We start from the raw sequence: 23,425 nt of genomic DNA, 5'->3' as shown, positions 1-23,425 counted from the left end.
ATCCGGAAGTCATTCGAAGTCATTCACATTTTCTACGCTTGTGTAACAAACTAATATCTCATTAAATACTGCCATCTACTGGCTACCTGTCACAACATATCAAGCCTGTTGCAAGAAATCTTGGTGGTTTGATAGCAATTTATGTTTTGAGCAACACATCACTGAGCTCGGCTGTTAACCAGGACCCAGAGGTTCGATCACATCACACCTGGTTCAGCCTCTTTACATCGGCTCCCTGTTGGTTTCAGGATTGATTTTAAGATCTTGATGATTACTTTTAAGGCTCTTCATGGCTCCAGACTATATGTTAGACCTTGTAATCCCTTATGAACCTTTACGTAGTCTGAGATCTTCGAGCAGGGGTCTCCTGTCTGTTCCTGAGTCCAGGATGGAAACTAAGGGGGGCAGAGCTTTTGCCATCAGGGCCCGAGGCTCTGGAACAACTTGCCCGAAGACATTAGGCTGTCTGAGTCAGAGTCTTCGTTTAAGTCTCGTCTCAAAACAAATATTTATCTGAAAGCAGATCCTGATTTTACCTGAACTGGCTGTTTATTTTATCGGTTTTTATATATTTTATCATTCACTGTGGTATTTTATCTCTGTGAAGCACTTTGTACTTTGTTTTGATAAAACTTTATTAATAGAGCACTTATTATTATTTGTTATTATCTAATTATCTAAAGACGTAAACATCTGCAATTATACATCAAGCACTAACGCCCAAGCAATCTGATTGGTGAAGTAGACATTTAGAAGGTACTCGATCAGCATGACGGCACACCTGCTCCTCACTACAACATTACTCCGCCAGCTGCTGCAGTGAGCCACAGAGCAAACGGTTTGACCGCACTGAAAGTGTTGTTTTTGAAAGGCTAAACGCCAACGAACATGGATTGAAGCAGAATATTTCATTAGATAAAAACATGTTGGGAATTTAGGAAATGATTACATCTATCTTTTTTCAATACATTTTGACTTTTGGACTCGACAACGCTCTGGAGTTACTGGAAATGTTTGGATCACGTGGAGACTGTTCGGCCTTGATGTTCTGGCATCCTCCATCGGCTGTGCCGGTGGGTCGGCGACATGGCGCTACTAGCTTAAAAACACATGTGAAGTTCGCGGACGAAGTAGTTAAACCTGTCCACCTGTTCAGCAGATATCTTAGTTGCAGCACGATTGAGCTAGCAAGGCAGTTTTGTGTTTTTTATGTGTGGTATTAAGTTTTCTCTAGAAAGCGTTAGCTCAAGCTGGCTGGCCGACTCAACAGGGACTAGAAATCTTCTCTGTTGCTAGGTCGTTGCTAAACCCTTTACAGTAAAAGTGCACTGTGTCATGCATCGTAGTTAATGGTGTCAAACCACTGAAAGTGCAGATACAACCTGTTTGTTTCCTTAAAATATAGTCAGTTCTGTCTGTGAAGTTAAGGTGGCCATCAGTCACAGTTCCAAGATATTTCAAACTACTGACAGTTTCTACAGGGGATCCAGTGAAGGTCAAAGGTTGAAATGTATCAGGAGTGTCTTGTGTGTTGCTGGATAAGAAAAGTTCTTTGGTTTCACCTACATTTACTAAACACACTCTCCTCACACCACTGCTGCAGGAAAACTACATGATTAAAATAAGCGCCATCTTTTGCAGAGTCGCCCTCACACAGAAGGCCAACCAGTGCCATATCGTCAGCACACTGTAGGAAGTTAAAGCGTGAGTCTTGGATTTTAAACTCATTGGTTTACACAGAAAATAACAAAGGTGATAAAATGGCACCTTGTGATGCAGCTGAGGTTCGAGTCCTCATCTCTGACTCCTCAGCTTTTACACACATTCTAGGATGCATCATTTCAAATAAAAAAGCTGAAATTATTGCCTTTATTATTGGCCGTTTGGCTTCTGATTCTCACTGACTGCAGCTTTTACTTCAGTTGGCCCTCCTTTATTTCCACTTCAAATCAGCCATGTTTTACAAAAGTCTTCTGGTTTCTTTAAAGTAATGATGAAAGTGAAAAGTTGGAGTGTAATCTCAGAAGTTTTACAAGTTATTTGATGCCTCTCTCTTTATACTTTGTCTGTGTGTGTGTGTGTGTGATATGTAATTCAAATTGAAAAACAAGATGTTTCAAGGTCCCAGACGCCTCTTTATGTCTTTATTATCTGCTTTTTTTTCTAACACTGTCAACTTTTTGTTACAGGTGTTTTTTCACACTTTTTCTACTGACTGGTTGTCGGTTGTTGCCTCTGATTGAATCTGCTGTCTGTCGTCATCTGCAGCTCGGACACTTTGAACATGTAGATCACGTGTTCCTTCAGCTCTGGATTGCCTTTAAAATGAACTTTAACCAGATTATATGAATGCGTTTCATATGTAACTAATGTGCAACAGTTACATTCAGTTCAGTGTAGTGGAGGTTTGTCTTCACATCTCTTTTCATTCTGGTGGTCAATGTTTTCATTGAAGAAGTATTCAGATCCTTAACTCAAGTAAAAGTACTGATAAGTACTGAGAGTTTTCTCAGCACATAAAGGAAACTCTTCATCCTTCAGCTCATCACAAACATCTGGAGATACGAGGTTTTCACTGGACAGGAAGGAGAGTTGGAGAAACATGGAGCCATCACCGAAGCCTGAGGAGAAGAAGGATTTTACAGCTAAAAACTGAAATGTTTTCAAACGGGGAACAGGTTTTAACCGAGGCTTTAGTGGAAATGAGGAAACAAAGTTCAGATTCACAGCGCTGCTCCTCTTCCTGGAATGAGTCAACGCTTGATGACCCCTCCCTCTTCTTCCTGCTCCAGAACACAGCGAGCTCCACTCTGCACACATATTCGCTTGTTCCCTCCCCTTCAGATCTACAGTTTGAAGATGGGTGTAGCCAACATGTGGTGAAGTGCAGGAGCTGACAGACCCCATTCACTGCACAAACACATGTTGTTTAGATCAGCGCTCAAACTCCTTTCAGTTCTCAGAAAGTGAAACTCAGACAGGCGTTGCCACTGAGAGGTGAAATGGCGCAGAAAGGAGTTCAGCTGGACCGGGAAATCTTCTCTTGTTCAATCTGTCTGGATCTACTGAAGGATCCGGTGACTATTCCCTGTGGACACAGCTACTGCATGAACTGTATTAAAAGCTTCTGGGATGAAGAGGATGAGAAGAACATCCACAGCTGCCCTCAGTGCAGGCAGACCTTTATACCAAGGCCTGTCCTGCTGAAAAGCACCATGTTAGCAGCTTTAGTGGAGGAACTGAAGAAGACCGGACTCCAAGCTGCTCCTGCTGATCCCTGCTATGCTGGACCTGAAGATGTGTCCTGTGATGTCTGCACTGGGAGAAAACTGAGAGCCCTCAAGTCCTGCCTGGTCTGTCTGGCCTCTTACTGTGACAACCACCTCCAGCCTCATTACGATGTGGCTCCATTAAAGAAACACAAGCTGGTAGACCCCTCCAAGAAGCTCCAGGAGAACATCTGCTCTCGTCATGATGAGGTGATGAAGATGTTCTGCCGTACTGACCAGCAGTGTATCTGTTATCTCTGCTCTGTGGAGGAACATAAAGGCCACGACACAGTCTCAGCTGCAGCAGAAAGGACTGAGAGGCAGAGAGAGCTCGAGGTGAGTCGACAAAACATCCAGCAGAGAATCCAGGACAGACAGGAAGATGTGAAGCTGCTTCAGCAGGAGGTGGAGGCGATCAATCGCTCTGCTGATAAAGCAGTGGAGGACAGTGAGAAGATCTTCACTGAGCTGATCCGTCTCATGGAGAAAAGAAGCTCTGATGTGAAGCAGCAGGTCAGATCCCAGCAGGAAGCTGAAGTGAGTCGAGCCAAAGAGTTTCAGGAGAAGCTGGAGCAGGAGATCACTGAGCTGAAGAGGAAAGACGCTGAGCTGGAGCAGCTCTCACGCACAGAGGATCACACCCAGTTTCTACTCAGCTACCCGTCACTGTCACGACTCAGGGAGTCCACAGACTCATCCAGCATCGATATCCGTCCTCTGAGCTACTTTGAGGATGTGACAGCGGCTGTGTCAGAGGTCAGAGATAAACTACAGGACGTTCTGAGTGAGAAATGGACAAACATCTCACTGACGGTGACTGAAGTGGATGTTTTACTGCCACAAGCAGAGCCCAAGACCAGATCTGGAGTTTTTATTAAATATTCACGTGAAATCACACTGGATCCAAACACAGCTCACGCATATCTGTTATTATCTGAAGGGAACAGAAAAGCAACAGTAATGAGAGAAGATCAGTCTTATTCTAGTCACCCAGACAGATTCACTGTATGTTGTCAGGTCCTGAGTAGACAGAGTCTGACTGGACGTTGTTACTGGGAGGTGGAGTGGAGAGGGAGAGTTTCTGTAGCAGTCGCATACAAGAATATCAGCAGAGCAGGGAGGCTGAATGAATGTGGATTTGGATTCAATGACAAATCTTGGGCGTTATATTGTGACAACAACAGTTATAACTTTTGGTACAACAATGTCAAAACTCCCGTCTCAGGTCCTCGGTCCTCCAGAGTAGGAGTGTACCTGGATCACAGTGCAGGTATTCTGTCCTTCTACAGCATCTCTGAAACCATGACTCTCCTCCACAGAGTCCAGACCACATTCACTCAGCCTCTCTATGCTGGACTTCAACTTTTCTCTTCTGGAGCCACTGCTGAGTTCTGTAAACTGAAATAGTCAGAAGTCATTTAAGGGACAGTGGGTTAAATTCTGTTTTAACTCTTAAACTTATTTTGTCTTCATGTTTGCTGCTGAGCGCTGATTGTTGTGGCATTTCTTCATTGCACAGAGATCAACTGTCAATCAAACATTATGGGTGGTCCTGTGACACCTTCTCATTAGCGGTTCTGTAAATGTTTGAGTTTCTTTAGGTGGCGCTCCTTCCTGTCTGTTTAGCCATGGAGGCTGTCACTGCTCAGGATGGCTTTGGCTGAGCTGAACTGACATTTCTCTGCATGAAGATGGAAACTTCTCCGTGCTCTAAATGTTGGCTGAATATTTGTATTGATGTGTTTGTCTGTTGTTGTTTCTCTTCCACTGCATGGGTCTAAAGAGAGAAAGCACCAGACCTTCCTTTATCGGAGAAATTTTGTTTTCATCCATTTGTAAAAAAATCTATAATTACATTTACATTTGTTTGTTTGGCAGACCAGATGTTGTTGTTGTCCAAAGTGACATACAAATGAGGTACTATGAGGTATTATAAACCTGTAATGATCATAATCAATAAGCAGATAATTGATTATCTTCTTCTACACAGCTGAGATTCTGGTCAAACATAGTGATTGTGTGGATGAAGTGAATCTGTACATGAAATCACTGAACAAGAGTCAGTGAACTGACTTTACTGATGGGATGTGTGAACGAACTGAAGGTTTACATGATGAATAAACAAACGTGAACAAAGTGTTTTCTTCTTGTCTTCATTCCAGGGTCTCATTCAAAGCTGATGGAGAAAATGTGACACTAATATGAGTCGAACTGAGGCAGTTTCCCTCCTGAAACACCACAAAGTGCAGTGTTCATGTTTAGAGCAGAAGAGCGTTTGTCAGTCGGTCTCTGTGCTTTCAGCTTTCCTCACTGAAACAGCTTCGTCACAGAGAAATGAGCAGAGTTTTCTATCACTTGTTGCTTTTTACAGCCAACATTGTGTTTGTGCACTTAGTCAGTAAAGAGGATTTATTACACAGACTTAAAAAAGTGGAAAAATAGTCTGAATTCATTTGGTGGAGTTCGGGTGTGAAGAAGTTTAGTGGCGTCCTGACACACACGAGACAACAGATGGACTTGAGGTCATTTCATTGATTTTCATGGAGATGAAACTTCAGAATGAGGCTGTCGTGTTGGTTCAGTGTTCAGCTCTGTCGCCTCACAGCCGGACGATCCTGGGTTGGAAAGTCTGAATCCAGACTAGATTCAAACTTGTTGCGACTCATTTTGCCAATCCACAAAACAGCTGCTGTGCTCAAGAGCTTCTGCTATTGATCCTCAATCGGCAACAAAGAAATGCATCTAAAACAGTCAGGATTAGGATTCCTGACAGCTGTGATTGTTTTATTGCACCATCACAGGTAAAGTTACTCCACCTTTTCCAGCACAGAAGTATTAAGCATCAACGGCAAAGTTAGACTTCAGGTATCAAACTATTTTAAACACAGTCTCCTGTATTACTGTAAATAAATATAATAAATAAAACTTTATTTATAGAGCACTTATCAAAACAAAGTACAAAGTGCTTCACAACAAGAGAAATAAAATACCACAGTGAATAATAAAATATAAAATAAATAAAATACATGAAAACAACAAAATGAACAGACAGCTCAAGTAAGATCAGGATCTGCTTTCAGATAAAAATGTGTTTTGAGAAGAGACGTAAACGAAGACTCTGACTCAGACAGCCTAATGTCTTCGGGCAGGTTGTTTTCTAGAGCCTCGGGGCCCTGATGGCAAAAGCTCTGTCCCCTTAGTTTCCATCCTGGACTCAGGAACAGACAGAAGACAGATCTCAAACTATGTGAAGGTTCATAAGGGATTACAAGGTCTAAAATATAATCTGGAGCCAGGCCATGAAGAGCCTTAAAAGTAATCAATAGTATCTTAAAATCAATCCTAATACAAACAGGAGCTAATGTAAAGAGGTTAAAACAGGTGTGATGTGGTCGCACCTCTCGGTCCTGGTTTACAGCTGAGCAGCTGAGTTCTGTACAGTCTGCAGTCTTTTCAGAGTTTTTAGATGAAGACAAGTGAACAGGCTGTTACAATAATCAAGGCGTGAGGAGATAAAAGCATGTACAACAGTTTCTGCGTCCATGATTGGACAAGCTTAGTGATATGTTGCTCAAAACATAAATTGCTATCAAACAGGACACCAAGATTTCTTGCAACAGGCTTGATATGTTGTGACAGGTTACCAGTAGATGGCAGTATTTGTTTAGTGATGTTTTGGGGCCCAATAACAAGGATTTCAGTTTTATTTGAGTTGAGCTGAAGAAAATTCAAAAACATCCAGTGTTTTATGTCAGACAGGCAGTCCTGCAGAGAATTCAGCGTACTAAGGTTAGTGGGCTTGACAGGGAGGTACAACTGTGTGTCATCCGCATAACAATGAAAAGAAATACCATGTCTGCGGATGACATCACCCAAAGGAAGCATGTATAAGGAGAACAGTATTGGTCCCAGAATTGAACCTTGAGGCACACCGTACTTGATATGGGAAAAGGATGACATGAAGTTATTAATGTTGACACAGAATTTCCTATTGGACAGATAAGATGAGAACCAGTCTAGTGCAGTGCTAGATATGCCCACCCAGTGCCTCAGTCTATCTAAAAGAATGCCATGATCAATTGTGTCAAAGGCAGCACTGAAGTCCAGCAGTACAAGAACTGAACACATGCCTGCATCTGCATTCATTAAAAGGTCATTGGTGACTTTGAGAAGGGCTGTCTCAGTGCTGTGGTGCTGACGAAAGCCAGATTGGAACTTTTCAAAGGTATTATTGTTTTCCACAGCAGCAAGAAGCTGCTTAGATACAAGTTTTTCGAGAATCTTTAAAATAAAAGGCAGTTTGGAGATTGGGCGATAGTTATCCAGGAGGGTGGGATCAAGCCCAGGTTTTTTTAGGACTGGCTGGACACAAGCTGTTTTAAAGTAAACAGGGATGCAGCCGGTAGACAGCGAGCTGTTAAAAATAATTTGTAAAAGGGGCACAATACAATCCATAACTTCCAATAGAAACCTAGTTGGGATTTTGTCCAGAGGGCTGGAGGACACTCTAATAAGAGACATGATGTCCCAGACTAAAGACTAGGTCTAAGGTGAGTTTGGCCAGACACATGTTGTTGAAAGTTGCAAGAGTTAGTAATGTTTAAAAAATCAGCAGCGAGAGCATTAGAAGAGTCATCAACATGAATATTAAAATCACCACAAAGAACAATTCTGTCATAATTTAACACAAGACTGGATAAAAACTCTGAGCCAGCTGGTTTGGGGGGGGGGGGGCGATAAATAATGGAAAAAAATGTTATAAAATTACCACAGGAATGTTAAAAGTGGCACTAGAGGGATCCGGGCTCCAGATAGCAGCACTATGACCAGTCCACAAGGGGGAGGTAGTGGCAGCAGAGGGTGCGTGGCTGTTTTTGGTGAGAAGAGGAAGAGGAAGAGGAAGAGCGAGGGGAAACAGGTGATGTAAATAGTCAACCACGTGAGTCCCATTAGCAGTCCCTGGGATAGTCGTGGCCGGGGACTGCTGCGGCGAGGGGGCGGCGTCCTTTGCCGTCTCAGGACGAATGAGACCCCCCAGAGCTTCTCCTGATCACGGCCTCTTTCAGTAACTTGCGGCGAGAGGAGGCTGGAAGAAGGAAGCGTCCCTCCAGTGGAGGAAAGTCCTCCGTATCCAGGATGTCAAACCTGTTGGCCAGCGGGAGGCCCCGATGTGAAGGTGGAGGAGGCGGGCGCTTTGCACCATGTCTGTCCTTACAGGCTACGGTCCAGCGCTCCGGTTGGCGTGGAGTCGAACTCACCGGGGCCTTCTCACCACCCCCGCCGGCGAGTGACGGTGCATCCACCGGGGCTCGGCACGGAGTAGAAATGGCAACCGCTTTGGGCTTCGCACCCATGAGGAGCCACGGATCTTCAGGCTGTGGTGATGGAGCCGAGCCGCGGAAGACTGGGATCTTTGTCCAGTGCTGGAGTGGAGCAGTCCGGGGAGCGAGAGGGGGCGGTGGCAGTCCGGCTGCCGCAGCCAGAGGAGCTGAGGGCCGCCAGGTGTTTTACCTGGGCCGGGCGACAGTGGAGAGCTCCAGGACCAGCTGGTCTTTTTCTCTGAGCTCGGCTTCCAGACGGGCGACACTTTTCCTCAGCTTTGAGACGGTAAGGTGACAAGATCCACACTCAGCCATCACGCTTACAGTTAGTCTATAAAAGTGCTAAAAGCTTAAAGTCCTTAGTAAAAGCTACCGGCTAGCATAGCCGCCGGGCTAAAGACAAACCTAGCTAAGCTAGCAGCAGTGGAGGTACGTCGAGTTGACAGCTAGCTTAAAATCACTTTAGATCCACACGTCCGATGACTGACTGAAAACTTTGACCAAGTTAAAACATATATAGGTAAAGAAATGGCCAGGAAACCAGTGTAGCATAGAAAACTTGGCTTAAAAACTCGATAAAATGTTAATTTCTGATGGTTTAAGACGAAGCTTCTGGCGGGCTCAGGTCTGCGGTTCCGCCTTCAGTTGTGTGTTTCAGTTTCTGTAGCTTCAGTTACTGCAGCTTTAGTTACTGCAGCTTTCAGTTACTGCAGCTTCAGTTACTGCAGCTTTCAGTTTCTGCAGCTTCAGTTACTGCAGCTTCAGTTACTGCAGCTTTCAGTTACTGCAGCTTTCAGTTACTGCAGCTTTCAGTTACTGCAGCTTCAGTTACTGCAGCTTTAGTTACTGCAGCTTTCAGTTACTGCAGCTTCAGTTACTGCAGCTTCAGTTACTGCAGCTTTAGTTACTGCAGCTTTCAGTTACTGCAGCTTCAGTTACTGCAGCTTTCAGTTACTGCAGCTTTCAGTTACTGCAGCTTCAGTTACTGCAGCTTCAGTTACTGCAGCTTCAGTTACTGCAGCTTCAGTAGCTTCAGTTACTGCAGCTTCAGTTACTGCAGCTTCAGTAGCTTCAGTTACTGCAGCTTTCAGTTACTGCAGCTTTCAGTTACTGCAGCTTCAGTTACTGCAGCTTCAGTTACTGCAGCTTCAGTAGCTTCAGTTACTGCAGCTTTCAGTTACTGCAGCTTTCAGTTACTGCAGCTTTCAGTTACTGCAGCTTCAGTTACTGCAGCTTCAGTTACTGCAGCTTCAGTAGCTTCAGTTACTGCAGCTTCAGTTACTGCAGCTTTCAGTTACTGCAGCTTCGGTTACTGCGGTGAGTAACAAGCGAAGCACTCCACATTCACACTCGGCACAGAGGAGCTCCATGAAAAAAAGTCCATTTCAGTTAAAAGTCTGAGCAGGTGTGAGGTGGAAGAAGTGCTTTTCACTTTAATGTCTCAGTGGTCCCTGAAGGCAGCAGTCTGACATCTGTCTGTTGATTCTGTCACAAAATAAAATGCTGTCTTAAAGACAGAGGTGGACAAAGGACACAACTCCTGGTCAAATATTACTCCAGTACAAGTGAAAGTTGTTCATTCGATTCTTAAATATATTTATTCAGCTGTAACCTGACCTGTGATTTGCAAAGTCATAACCCGACCCAGTAATAATGATTTTGGTTGATTTTTGCAGTTGAAAAGTTTTTAGATGTCTATTTTACATTTAAAAAATCTTGCTCAACTGCATGTAATGACTAGCTATAGCTCGCCCGGCGGGCTTCTGTAGAACAACAAAGCTAACCTTTCTTGACTTTGCAATATGTTCTTTTTAAATTGACAAACATCATATGTGTAATTCATGGCGCAATTCAAACGGGATCAAAAAATGATCTGTCTCTCGCCGCTGACTACAGTACATATTGGTTCCGAAATAAGGTCCCATGGTGGACACCGGAAGGGGAGGGACTTCGCCTCTCTGCTGGTGAAATTTAGTTCTTGAGTGACAGTGGATTGTAAGCCTCTGATTGGCAAATGACGCTGGATGCAGGAAGCTCTACGTGGCGAACTCGGCTTTCTCCGTCAATATAGCGCTCACTGATGAATTTCCTGCTTCAGTTGACTACATTTACCATCAACACTGAGCGGACATGCGCATAGAAAATGCTGACTTTTCCATTGAAGACTACAAGCAGCCAATATTCAAAAACTCACTTAGTTTCAAACTACATTTATTCTAGTTTTAGAATCTTGAAGTCGTTTCAGCTGCACCACAATCATCCTCACTCAGAAATATTCCCATAATCTCCAATATGATATGATAGGAATGTTCCATCAGTGCGACCAATCACAACATGACAAATGATTGTTCATTGATCACTGTCTTGTGCAGCTTCGTACGGATTTGTTTCATTTAAACGGCGGTTACTACAGTAATGCACGGTACGTGTTTCAGTGCAGGGGAACTGTTGACAGCCTGGCAGCTTAACGTCCACCGAGTCACAGTGTTAAAAAGTTTTTATTCAGAGCGGAGGACGAATCCACGATGTCCAGAGATCGCCGTCTCTGTCCTTACATCGATGGCAGATTGATCATGAAGGCGGTCATGTGTTAAAGATAGTCCTTGGGTAACGAAGACGGTGTAGTCCCTCATTCGTCCAGGAGTGTTCTATCGTAGAAAAGGTTTCAGTCGTAGTCATCTGGACACAGTTTTCAGAATCAAGACGTTTCGGCTCCCATCCGGAAGTCATTCGAAGTCATTCACATTTTCTACGCTTGTGTAACGAACTAATATCTCATTAAATACTGCCATCTACTGGCTACCTGTCACAACATATCAAGCCTGTTGCAAGAAATCTTGGTGGTTTGATAGCAATTTATGTTTTGAGCAACACATCACTGAGCTCGGCTGTTAACCAGGACCCAGAGGTTCGATCACATCACACCTGGTTCAGCCTCTTTACATCGGCTCCCTGTTGGTTTCAGGATTGATTTTAAGATCTTGTTGATTACTTTTAAGGCTCTTCATGGCTCCAGACTATATGTTAGACCTTGTAATCCCTTATGAACCTTTACGTAGTCTGAGATCTTCGAGCAGGGGTCTCCTGTCTGTTCCTGAGTCCAGGATGGAAACTAAGGGGGGCAGAGCTTTTGCCATCAGGGCCCCGAGGCTCTGGAACAACTTGCCCGAAGACATTAGGCTGTCTGAGTCAGTGTCTTCGTTTAAGTCTCGTCTCAAAACAAATATTTATCTGAAAGCAGATCCTGATTTTACCTGAACTGGCTGTTTATTTTATCGGTTTTTATATATTTTATCATTCACTGTGGTATTTTATCTCTGTGAAGCACTTTGTACTTTGTTTTGATAAAACTTTATTAATAGAGCACTTATTATTATTTATTATCTAATTATCTAAAGACGTAAACATCTGCAATTATACATCAAGCACTAACGCCCAAGCAATCTGATTGGTGAAGTAGACATTTAGAAGGTACTCGATCAGCATGACGGCACACCTGCTCCTCACTACAACATTACTCCGCCAGCTGCTGCGGTGAGCCGCAGAGCAAACGGTTTGACCGCACTGAAAGTGTTGTTTTTGAAAGGCTAAACGCCAACGAACATGGATTGAAGCAGAATATTTCATTAGATAAAAACATGTTGGGAATTTAGGAAATGATTACATCTATCTTTTTTCAATACATTTTGACTTTTGGACTCGACAACGCTCTGGAGTTACTGGAAATGTTTGGATCACGTGGAGACTGTTCGGCCTTGATGTTCTGGCATCCTCCATCGGCTGTGCCGGTGGGTCGGCGACATGGCGCTACTAGCTTAAAAACACATGTGAAGTTCGCGGACGAAGTAGTTAAACCTGTCCACCTGTTCAGCAGATATCTTAGTTGCAGCACGATTGAGCTAGCAAGGCAGTTTTGTGTTTTTTATGTGTGGTATTAAGTTTTCTCTAGAAAGCGTTAGCTCAAGCTGGCTGGCCGACTCAACAGGGACTAGAAATCTTCTCTGTTGCTAGGTCGTTGCTAAACCCTTTACAGTAAAAGTGCACTGTGTCATGCATCGTGGTTAATGGTGTCAAACCACTGAAAGTGCAGATACAACCTGTTTGTTTCCTTAAAATATAGTCAGTTCTGTCTGTGAAGTTAAGGTGGCCATCAGTCACAGTTCCAAGAGATTTCAAACTACTGACAGTTTCTACAGGGGATCCAGTGAAGGTCAAAGGTTGAAATGTATCAGGAGTGTCTTGTGTGTTGCTGGATAAGAAAAGTTCTTTGGTTTCACCTACATTTACTAAACACACTCTCCTCACACCACTGCTGCAGGAAAACTACATGATTAAAATATGCGTCATCTTTTGCAGAGTCCCCCTCACACAGAAGGCCAACCAGTGCCATATCGTCAGCACACTGTAGGAAGTTAAAGCGTGAGTCTTGGATTTTAAACTCATTGGTTTACACAGAAAATAACAAAGGTGATAAAATGGCACCTTGTCATGCAGCTGAGGTTCGAGTCCTCATCTCTGACTCCTCAGCTTTTACACACATTCTAGGATAGCATCATTTCAAATAAAAAAGCTGAAATTATTGCCTTTATTAGTGGTCGTTTGGCTTCTGATTCTCACTGACTGCAGCTTTTACTTTAGTTGGCCCTCCTTTATTTCCACTTCAAATCAGCCATGTTTTACAAAAGTCTTCTGGTTTCTTTAAAGTAATGATGAAAGTGAAAAGTTGGAGTGTGATCTCAGAAGTTTTACAAGTTATTTGATGCCTCTCTTTATACTTTGTCTGTGTGTGTGTGTGTGTGTGTGTGAGATATGTAATTCAAATTGAAAAACAAGATGTTTCAAGGTCCCAGATGCCTCTTTATGTCTTTATTATCAGTTCTTTTTTTCAAACACTGTCAACTTTTTGTTACAGGTGTGTTTTCACACTTTTTCTACTGACTGGTTGTCGGTTGTTGCCTCTGATTGAATCTGCTGTCTGTCGTCACCTGCAGCTCGGACACTTTGAACATGTAGATCACGTGTTCCTTCAGCTCTGGATTGCCTTTAAAACGAACTTTAACCAGTTTATATGAATGCGTTTCATATGTAACTAATGTGCAACAGTTACATTCAGTTCAGTGTAGTGGAGGTTTGTCTTTACATCTCTTTTCATTCTGGTGGTCAATGTTTTCATTGAAGAAGTATTCAGATCCTTAACTCAAGTAAAAGTACTGATAAGTACTGAGAGTTTTCTCAGCACATAAAGGAAACTCTTCATCCTTCAGCTCATCACAAACATCTGGAGATACGAGGTTTTCACTGGACAGGAAGGAGTGTTGGAGAAACATGGAGCCATCACCGAAGCCTGAGGAGAAGAAGGATTTTACAGCTACAAACTGAAATGTTTTCAAACGGGGAGCAGGTTTTAACCGAGGCTTCAGTGGAAATGAGGAAACAAAGTTCAGATTCACAGCGCTGCTCTTCTTCCTGGAATGAGTCAACGCTTGATGACCCCTCCCTCTTCTTCCTGCTCTCAAACACAGCGAGCTCCACTCTGCACACATATTTGCTTGTTCCCTCCCCTTCAGATCTACAGTTTGAAGATGGGTGTAGCCAACATGTGGTGAAGTGCAGGAGCTGACAGACCCCATTCACTGCACAAACACATGTTGTTTAGATCAGAGCTCAAACTCCTTTCCGCTCAAAGAAAGTGAAACTCAGACAGTCGTTGCCACTGAGAGGTGAAATGGCACAGAAAGGAGTTCAGCTGGACCGGGAAACCTTCTCTTGTTCGATCTGTCTGGATCTACTGAAGGATCCGGTGACTATTCCCTGTGGACACAGCTACTGCATGAACTGTATTAAAAGCTTCTGGGATGAAGAGGATCAGAAGAAAATCCACAGCTGCCCTCAGTGCAGGCAGACCTTTATACCGAGGCCTGTCCTGCTGAAAAGCACAGTGTTAGCAGCTTTAGTGGAGGAACTGAAGAAGACCGGACTCCAAGCCGCTCCTGCTGATCACTGCTATGCTGGACCTGAAGATGTGGCCTGTGATGTCTGCACTGGGAGAAAACTGAAAGCCCTCAAGTCTTGCCTGTTCTGTCTGGCCTCTTACTGTGACAAACACCTCCAGCCTCATTATGAATCACCTGCCTTTAAGAAACACAAGCTGGTGGACCCCTCCAAGAAGCTCCAGGACAACATCTGCTCTCGTCATGATGAGGTGATGAAGATGTTCTGCCGTACTGACCAGCAGTGTATCTGTTATCTCTGCCCTGTGGATGAACATAAAGGCCACGACACAGTCTCGGCTGCAGCAGAAAGGACTGAGAGGCAGAGAGAGCTCGAGGTGAGTCGACAAAACATCCAGCAGAGAATCCAGGACAGACAGAAAGATGTGAAGCTGCTTCAGCAGGAGGTGGAGGCGATCAATCGCTCTGCTGATAAAGCAGTGGAGGACAGTGAGAAGATCTTCACTGAGCTGATCCGTCTCATGGAGAAAAGAAGCTCTGATGTGAAGCAGCAGGTCAGATCCCAGCAGGAAGCTGAAGTGAGTCGAGCCAAAGAGCTGCAGGAGAAGCTGGAGCAGGAGATCACTGAGCTGAAGAGGAAAGACGCTGAGCTGGAGCAGCTCTCACGCACAGAGGATCACACCCAGCTTCTACACAGCTACCCGTCACTGTCACGACTCAGGGAGTCTACAGACTCATCCAGCATCGATATCCGTCCTCTGAGCTACTTTGAGGATGTGACAGCGGCTGTGTCAGAGGTCAGAGATAAACTACAGGACGTTTTGAGTGAGAAATGGACAAACATCTCACTGATGGTGACTGAAGTGGATGTTTTACTGCCACAAGCAGAGCCCAAGACCAGAGCTGGAGTCTTAAAATATTCACATGAAATCACACTGGATCCAAACACAGCAAACACATATCTGTTATTATCTGAAGGGAACAGAAAAGCAACAGTAATGAGAGAAGATCAGTCTTATTCTAGTCACCCAGACAGATTCACTGTATGGTGTCAGGTCCTGAGTAGAGAGAGTCTGACTGGACGTTGTTACTGGGAGGTGGAGTGGAGAGGGGGGGGAGTTTCTGTTGCAGTTGCATACAAGAATATCAGCGGAGCAGGGAGCTTGACTGAATGTGTATTTGGTTTCAATGACAAATCTTGGGCGTTATATGGTGACAACAACAGTTATAACTTTTGGTACAACAATGTCAAAACTCCCGTCTCAGGTCCTCGGTCCTCCAGAGTAGGAGTCTACCTGGATCACAGGGCAGGTATTCTGTCCTTCTACAGCATCTCTGAAACCATCACTCTCCTCCACAGAGTCCAGACCACATTCACTCAGCCTCTCTATGCTGGACTTAGGTTTTTTGGTTCAATTTTCTCTTCAGGAGACACTGCTGAGTTCTGTAAACTCAAATAGTCAGAAGTCATTTAAGGGACAGTGGGTTAAATTCTGTGTTTTAACTCTTAAACTTATTTTGTCTTCACGTTTGTTGCTGAGCGCTGATTGTTGTGGCATTTCTTCACTGCACAGAGATCAGTTGTCAATCAAACATTATGGGTGGTCCTGTGACACCTTCTCATTAGCGGTTCTGTAAATGTTTGAGTTTCTTTAGGTAGCGCTCCTTCCTGTCTGTTTAGCCATGGAGGCTGTCGGTGCTCAGGATGACTTTGGTTGAGCTGAACTGACATTTCTCTGCATGAAGATGGAAACTTCTCCGTGCTCTAAATGTTGGCTGAATATTTGTATTGATGTGTTTGTCTGTTGTTGTTTCTCTTCCACTGCATGGGTCTAAAGAGAGAAAGCACCAGACCTTCCTTTATCAGAGATATTTTGTTTTCATCCATTTGTAAAGAAATCTATAATTACATTTACATTTGTTTGTTTGGCAGACCAGATGTTGTTGTTGTCCAAAGTGACATACAAATGAGGTACTATGAGGTATTATAAACCTGTAACTGATGGGATGTGTGAACGAACTGAAGGTTTACATGATGAATAAACAAACGTGAACAAAGTGTTTTCTTCTTGTCTTCATTCCAGGGTCTCATTCAAAGCTGATGGAGAAAATGTGACACTAATATGAGTCGAACTGAGGCAGTTTCCTCCTGAAACACCACAAAGTGCAGTGTTCATGTTTAGAGCAGAAGAGCGTTTGTCAGTCGGTCTCTGTGCTTTCAGCTTTCCTCACTGAAACAGCTTCGTCACAGAGAAATGAGCAGAGTTTTCTATCACTTGTTGCTTTTTACAGCCAACATTGTGTTTGTGCACTTAGTCAGTAAAGAGGATTTATTACACAGACTTAAAAAAGTGGAAAAATTGTCTGAATTCATTTGGTGGAGTTTGGGTGTGAAGAAGTTTAGTCACGTCCTGACACACACGAGACAACAGATGGACTTGAGGTCATTTCAGTGATTTTCATGGAGATGAAACTTCAGAATGAGGCTGTCGTGTTGGTTCAGTGTTCAGCTCTGTCGCCTCACAGCCGGACGATCCTGGGTTGGAAAGTCTGAATCCAGACTAGATTCAAACTTGTTGTGACTCATTTTGTTAATACACAAAACAGCTGCTGTGCTCAAGAGCTTCTGCTATTGATCCTCAGTCGGCAACAAAGAAATGCATCTAAAACAGTCAGGATTAGGATTCCTGACAGCTGTGATTGTTTTATTGCACCATCACAGGTAAAGTTACTCCACCTTTTCCAGCACAGAAGTATTAAGCATCAACGGCAAAGTTAGACTTCAGGTATCAAACTATTTTAAACACAGTCTCCTGTATTACTGCAGCTTCAGTTTCTATGGTGAGTAAAAAGCAAAGCACTCTGGGTCGTCGCTCCACATTTACACTCTTCACCGAGGAGCTCGCTCCATGAAAAAAGTCCATTTCAGTTAAACGTCTGAGCAGGTGTGAGGTGGAAGAAGTGCTTTTCACTTTAATGTCTCAGTGGTCCCTGAAGGCAGCAGTCTGACATCTGTCTGTTGATTCTGTCACAAAATAAAATGTTGTCTTTAAATCAGCTGTGATTATGAAACATGAGAGTGTTGCTGTAGTTTCCCAGCATGCTCTCTATTGTGTTGCTGCTTGTTTCAGTTGTGTTTGACCGATCTCTGGTCTGTGTGCTGGTCTGCAGGACTGGAGGATCCACGTGGACCAGATGCATCAACACAGAGACGGGATCAAGTCCTCGCTCAAAGAGGCCAAGGTGCGTTCACTGACCTGGTTCAATAATAACAGCAGTGATGGTGTTTAACTGCTGTGTGTGTGTGTGTGTGTGTGTGTGTGTGTGTGTGTGTGTGTCTGGCTCCACCTGCTGTTTCTTATTTTAACGACAGAGGACAGTCTACACTCAATAACTTCTGCTCACTTTTTAATATTTACCTTCACTACAATGAGCCTCTGCTGCGTGAAACCTTCGTTACAACATACAGAACTGACATGGCAACATACTGCAGTACTACTTCTTGTGAAACACCATCAGTACACTCAGCGAGTATTAATGTTTTCATTGCACACGTGCTCTACATGAACTCCCTGCATTAAGCCTGTTTTTGCGTCGTTCCGTGAGAATCGACATTTCATTGAGCTGCATTCTTTGGGCTGAAATGACAAATGAAGTTGAGCTTGAATGGAAGGTAACTGACAGTGAGGAAGAAAAACAGAGCAAGTTTATGAACATAAAATACATTTTGATGCAGATAATAATTTCTGTATTCAGAAATCATTAAAGTGACATTTGTTATTTAAATAATTACTTGGTTTGAGCAAAATGGCATCTAGATGTCGCCAGCAGAGAATTTCCTGGTGAATGTTTAATTTTAAACATATTTAATATTTTTATATGACATTTATATCAATGTGTAAAATGTTCTAAGCAGGCAGCACTTAACAGAGACACTACAAAACCAAAAACATTTGAAACTCCCACAGGGATAGAGAGTGCCACAGTGAGTGACTCAGCTTTTACAACAAGTGAAATATTTTAACTCCAGCAACAGGTGGAAAATGTGCCGCCTTTATCAGGCCCAGTCATGAAATCAGGAAATGAATATATGATTCTTTACATTTGGTTCCCAAATACCATTTACAACCTGAGAGCTGATGGGAATAATATTTGGAAAGTGGAAACTCTTTCCCATGTTACCTGAATGCAGCATCATTGTTACAGGGTGTGACATAGTGTGATATCACACGTATTGAAATGTCTCTTTACTGATGTCGCTCGAAGCTGCCAAAGGCTCAGTGAAGTATTTACACGTCTTCCTGCGGTGAACATCACAGCAGGTTAACAGCTGAAATGTGAAAACTGACGCACAACACAAGAGGGCGCCTTCATCCTGCTAACCAGGGATGTAGAGGAGGTTAAAGCTCCTCAACTCACTTTGCCTACAGTTTTAGTTCAGAGCGTGTTTTTAGGCTGATAAAACCCTTTACAGTAAAAGTGCACTGTGTCATGCATCGTGGTAAATGGTGTCAAACCACTGAAAGTGCAGATACAACCTGTTTGTTTCCTTAAAATATAGTCAGTTCTGTCTGTGAAGTTAAGGTGGCCATCAGTCACAGTTCCAAGAGATTTCAAACTACTGACAGTTTCTACAGGGGATCCAGTGAAGGTCAAAGGTTGAAATGTATCAGGAGTGTCTTGTGTGTTGCTGGATAAGAAAAGTTCTTTGGTTTCACCTACATTTACTAAACACACTCTCCTCACACCACTGGTGCAGGAAAACTACATGATTAAAATATGCACCATCTTTTGCAGAGTCCCCCTCACACAGAAGGCCAACCAGTGCCATATCGTCAGCACACTGCAGGAAGTTAAAGCGAGAGTCTTGGATTTTAAACTCATTGGTTTACACAGAAAATAACAAAGGTGATAAAATGGCACCTTGTGATGCAGCTGAGGTTCGAGTCCTCATCTCTGACTCCTCAGCTTTTACACACATTCTAGGATAGCATCATTTCAAATAAAAAAGCTGAAATTATTGCCTTTATTAGTGGTCGTTTGGCTTCTGATTCTCACTGACTGCAGCTTTTACTTTAGTTGGCCCTCCTTTATTTCCACTTCAAATCAGCCATGTTTTACAAAAGTCTTCTGGTTTCTTTAAAGTAATGATGAAAATAAAAAGTTAGAGTGTGATCTCTGTTGATTAGCTGTGAAAAGACTAAAAATATTCATCAAATGCAAACAAACAAAAGTCCATCAACTCTACAGATTCATCAGTTCATATGAATCAACAAATGAACTGCAGAAGCAGCTGATCTGGTTCAGTCGTGTCCTTCTGGATTCACAGCTGCAACAAATAACTTGTTTGATATTTGTTTAAACCCATCTGAAGCTTGAAATGCTGGTTTGGCTCCGGATGATCTTCTGAAATTCAACTGTTTTGTCACAAATGCTTCAAAGCCGATCATTAAATATGTGAGAAAATTATTATCCAGCAGTTTAAGTATTTTCTGACAGTTTCCTTTGATTATTGTCAGTCAGCTGGTTTTTAACCAGTAAAAGAAAACTGAAAAGAATTTGAGGAAGAGTTGGAGAAACATGGAGCCATCACCGAAGCCTGAGGAGAAGAAGGATTTCACAGCTAAAAACTGAAATGTTTTCAAACGGGGAGCAGGTTTTAACCGAGGCTTCAGTGGAAATGAAGAAACGAAGTTCAGATTCACAGTCCTGCAAGTCACAAAGCTTGATGACCCCTCCCTCTTCTTCCTGCTCCAGAACACAGCGAGCTCCACTCGGCACACATATTTGCTTGTTCCCTCCCCTTCAGATCTACAGTTTGAAGATGGGTGTAGCCAACATGTGGTGAAGGGCAGGAGCTGACAGACCCCATTCACTGCACAAACACATGTTGTTTAGATCAGAGCTCAAACTCCTTTCCGCTCCAAGAAAGTGAAACTCAGACCACCATTTCCACTGAGAGGTGAAATGGCGCAGAAAGGAGTTCAGCTGGACCGGGAAACCTTCTCTTGTTCGATCTGTCTGGATCTACTGAAGGATCCGGTGACTATTCCCTGTGGACACAGCTACTGCATGAACTGTATTAAAAGCTTCTGGGATGAAGAGGATCAGAAGAAAATCCACAGCTGCCCTCAGTGCAGGCAGACCTTTATACCGAGGCCTGTCCTGCTGAAAAACACCATGTTAGCAGCTTTAGTGGAGGAACTGAAGAAGACCGGACTCCAAGCTGCTCCTGCTGATCCCTGCTATGCTGGACCTGAAGATGTGTCCTGTGATGTCTGCACTGGGAGAAAACTGAGAGCCCTCAAGTCCTGCCTGGTCTGTCTGGCCTCTTACTGTGACAACCACCTCCAGCCTCATTACGATGTGGCTCCATTAAAGAAACACAAGCTGGTGGACCCCTCCAAGAAGCTCCAGGAGAACATCTGCTCTCGTCATGATGAGGCGATGAAGATGTTCTGCCGTACTGACCAGCAGTGTATCTGTTATCTCTGCCCTGTGGAGGAACATAAAGGCCACGACACAGTCTCAGCTGCAGCAGAAAGGACTGAGAGGCAGAGAGAGCTCGAGGTGAGTCGACAAAACATCCAGCAGAGAATCCAGGACAGACAGGAAGATGTGAAGCTGCTTCAGCAGGAGGTGGAGGCGATCAATCGCTCTGCTGATAAAGCAGTGGAGGACAGTGAGAAGATCTTCACTGAGCTGATCCGTCTCATGGAGAAAAGAAGCTCTGATGTGAAGCAGCAGGTCAGATCCCAGCAGGAAACTGAAGTGAGTCGAGTCAAAGAGCTTCAGGAGAAGCTGGAGCAGGAGATCACTGAGCTGAAGAGGAAAGATGCTGAGCTGGAGCAGCTCTCACGCACAGAGGATCACAACCAGTTTCTACACAGCTACCCGTTACTGTCACGACTCAGTGAGTCTACAGACTCATCCAGCATCGATATCCGTCCTCTGAGCTACTTTGAGGATGTGACAGCGGCTGTGTCAGAGGTCAGAGATAAACTACAGGACGTTCTGAGTGAGAAATGGACCAACATCTCACTGACGGTGACTAAAGTGGATGTTTTACTGCCACAAGCAGAGCCCAAGACCAGAGCTGGAGTCTTAAAACATTCACGTGAAATCACACTGGATCCAAACACAGCAAACACACTTCTGTTATTATCTGAAGGGAACAGAAAAGCATCATTAATGAGTGAACAACAGTCTTATTCTAGTCACCCAGACAGATTCACTGGATGTTTGCAGGTCCTGAGTAGAGAGAGTCTGACTGAATGTTGTTACTGGGAGGTGGAGTGGAGAGGGGGAGGAGTTTCTGTAGCAGTTGCATACAAGAATATCAGCAGAGCAGGGAGTTCGACTGAATGTGTATTTGGTTTCAATGACAAATCTTGGGCGTTATATTGTGACAACAACAGTTATAACTTTTGGTACAACAATGTCAAAACTCCCGTCTCAGGTCCTCGGTCCTCCAGAGTAGGAGTGTACCTGGATCACAGTGCAGGTATTCTGTCCTTCTACAGCATCTCTGAAACCATCACTCTCCTCCACAGAGTCCAGACCACATTCACTCAGCCTCTCTATGCTGGACTTAGGTTTTTTGGTTCAATTTTCTCTTCAGGAGACACTGCTGAGTTCTGTAAACTCAAATAGTCAGAAGTCATTTAAGGGACAGTGGGTTAAATTCTGAGTTTTAACTCTTAAACTTATTTTGTCTTCATGTTTGCTGCTGAGCGCTGATTGTTGTGGCGTTTCGTCACTGCACAGCGATCAGCTGTCAATCAAACATTATGGGTGGTCCTGTGACACCTTCTCATTAGCGGTTCTGTAAATGTTTGAGTTTCTTTAGGTGGCGCTCCTTCCTGTCTGTTTAGCCATGGAGGCTGTCACTGCTCAGGATGGCTTTGGCTGAGCTGAACTGACATTTCTCTGCATGAAGATGGAAACTTCTCTGTGCTCTAAATGTTGGCTGAATATTTGTATTGATGTGTTTGTCTGTTGTTGTTTCTCTTCCACTGCATGGGTCGAAAGAGAGAAAGCACCAGACCTTCCTTTATCAGAGATATTTTGTTTTCATCCATATGTAAAGAAATCTATAATTACATTTACTTTTGTTTGTTTGGCAGATATTCTAGAAAAGGTTTCAGTCGTAGTCATCTGGACACTGTTTTCAGAATCAAGACATTTCGGCTCCCATCCGGAAGTCATTCTCAATTGACATCCCAAATGTTGTTGATCAAAGCGACGTACAAACTATGAGGTATTATAAACCTGTAATGATCATAATCAATAAGCAGATCATTGATTATCTTCTTCTACACAGCTGATATTCTGGTCAAACAGAGTGATTGTGTGGATGAAGTGAATCTGTACATGAAATCATTGAACAAGAGTCACTGAACAGACTTTACTGATGGGATGTGTGAACGAACTGAAGGTTTACATGATGAATAAACAAACGTGAACAAAGTGTTTTCTTCTTGTCTTCATTCCAGGGTCTCATTCAAAGCTGATGGAGAAAATGTGACACTAATATGAGTCGAACTGAGGCAGTTTCCCTCCTGAAACACCACAAAGTGCAGTGTTCATGTTTAGAGCAGAAGAGCGTTTGTCAGTCGGTCTCTGTGCTTTCAGCTTTCCTCACTGAAACAGCTTCGTCACAGAGAAATGAGCAGAGTTTTCTATCACTTGTTGCTTTTTACAACCAACATTTTGTTTGCGCTCTCTTGTAAATAAACAATGTTTACATTCAGTGTTTCTCATTAAAACTCCTTTTTACAACATTTTGAAACCTGCAAGACAAGACTTTGTCGGTCTATTCCAACATGGGTGCATCCCAAGTCTCTTATTTGATTCCTCGCTTGAACTGGAAGTCTTTCTGGTC

At 43.5% G+C, this 23,425-nt stretch overlaps 3 protein-coding genes across 5 annotated transcripts; all 3 read left to right on the top strand.

Moving 5' to 3' along the window:
* Nucleotides 1–2,415: 2,415 nt before the first annotated feature.
* LOC122886955 (tripartite motif-containing protein 16-like) lies at nt 2,416–23,011 on the top strand. Of its 2 annotated transcripts, none has more exons than XM_044219729.1 (2): nt 2,416–2,997; nt 20,504–23,011. In XM_044219729.1, exon 2 carries the CDS (start codon nt 20,509–20,511, stop codon nt 22,192–22,194), a length of 1,686 nt encoding a protein of 561 aa, XP_044075664.1. In that variant the 5' UTR covers nt 2,416–2,997; nt 20,504–20,508; the 3' UTR covers nt 22,195–23,011. The 2 variants fall into 2 exon arrangements, with proteins under 2 accessions (XP_044075664.1, XP_044075665.1); XM_044219730.1 differs by lacking the exon at nt 2,416–2,997 and adding an exon at nt 14,292–14,310.
* On the top strand, nt 2,997–5,408 carry LOC122886960 (tripartite motif-containing protein 16-like). The gene is made up of 2 exons (XM_044219735.1): nt 2,997–4,870; nt 4,919–5,408. Exon 1 carries the CDS (start codon nt 3,003–3,005, stop codon nt 4,674–4,676), a length of 1,674 nt encoding a protein of 557 aa, XP_044075670.1. The 5' UTR covers nt 2,997–3,002; the 3' UTR covers nt 4,677–4,870; nt 4,919–5,408.
* Nucleotides 13,421–23,011, top strand: LOC122886954 (tripartite motif-containing protein 16-like). 2 transcript variants are annotated; one of them, XM_044219727.1, is made up of 2 exons: nt 13,421–16,523; nt 22,802–23,011. In XM_044219727.1, the coding sequence occupies exon 1, from the start codon at nt 14,316–14,318 to the stop codon at nt 15,999–16,001; it is 1,686 nt and encodes a 561-aa protein (XP_044075662.1). In that variant the 5' UTR covers nt 13,421–14,315; the 3' UTR covers nt 16,002–16,523; nt 22,802–23,011. The 2 variants fall into 2 exon arrangements, with proteins under 2 accessions (XP_044075662.1, XP_044075663.1); XM_044219728.1 differs by lacking the exon at nt 22,802–23,011 and having other exon boundaries at nt 13,421–16,197; nt 16,246–16,600.
* Nucleotides 23,012–23,425: the final 414 nt, after the last annotated feature.

This window comes from Siniperca chuatsi, linkage group LG13, assembly GCF_020085105.1.
Source record: "Siniperca chuatsi isolate FFG_IHB_CAS linkage group LG13, ASM2008510v1, whole genome shotgun sequence".
Taxonomy (NCBI): Eukaryota; Metazoa; Chordata; class Actinopteri; order Centrarchiformes; family Sinipercidae; genus Siniperca; species Siniperca chuatsi.
The sequence above is the reverse complement of the archived record's forward strand: the minus strand, read 5'-3'. Positions and strand labels throughout refer to the sequence as shown.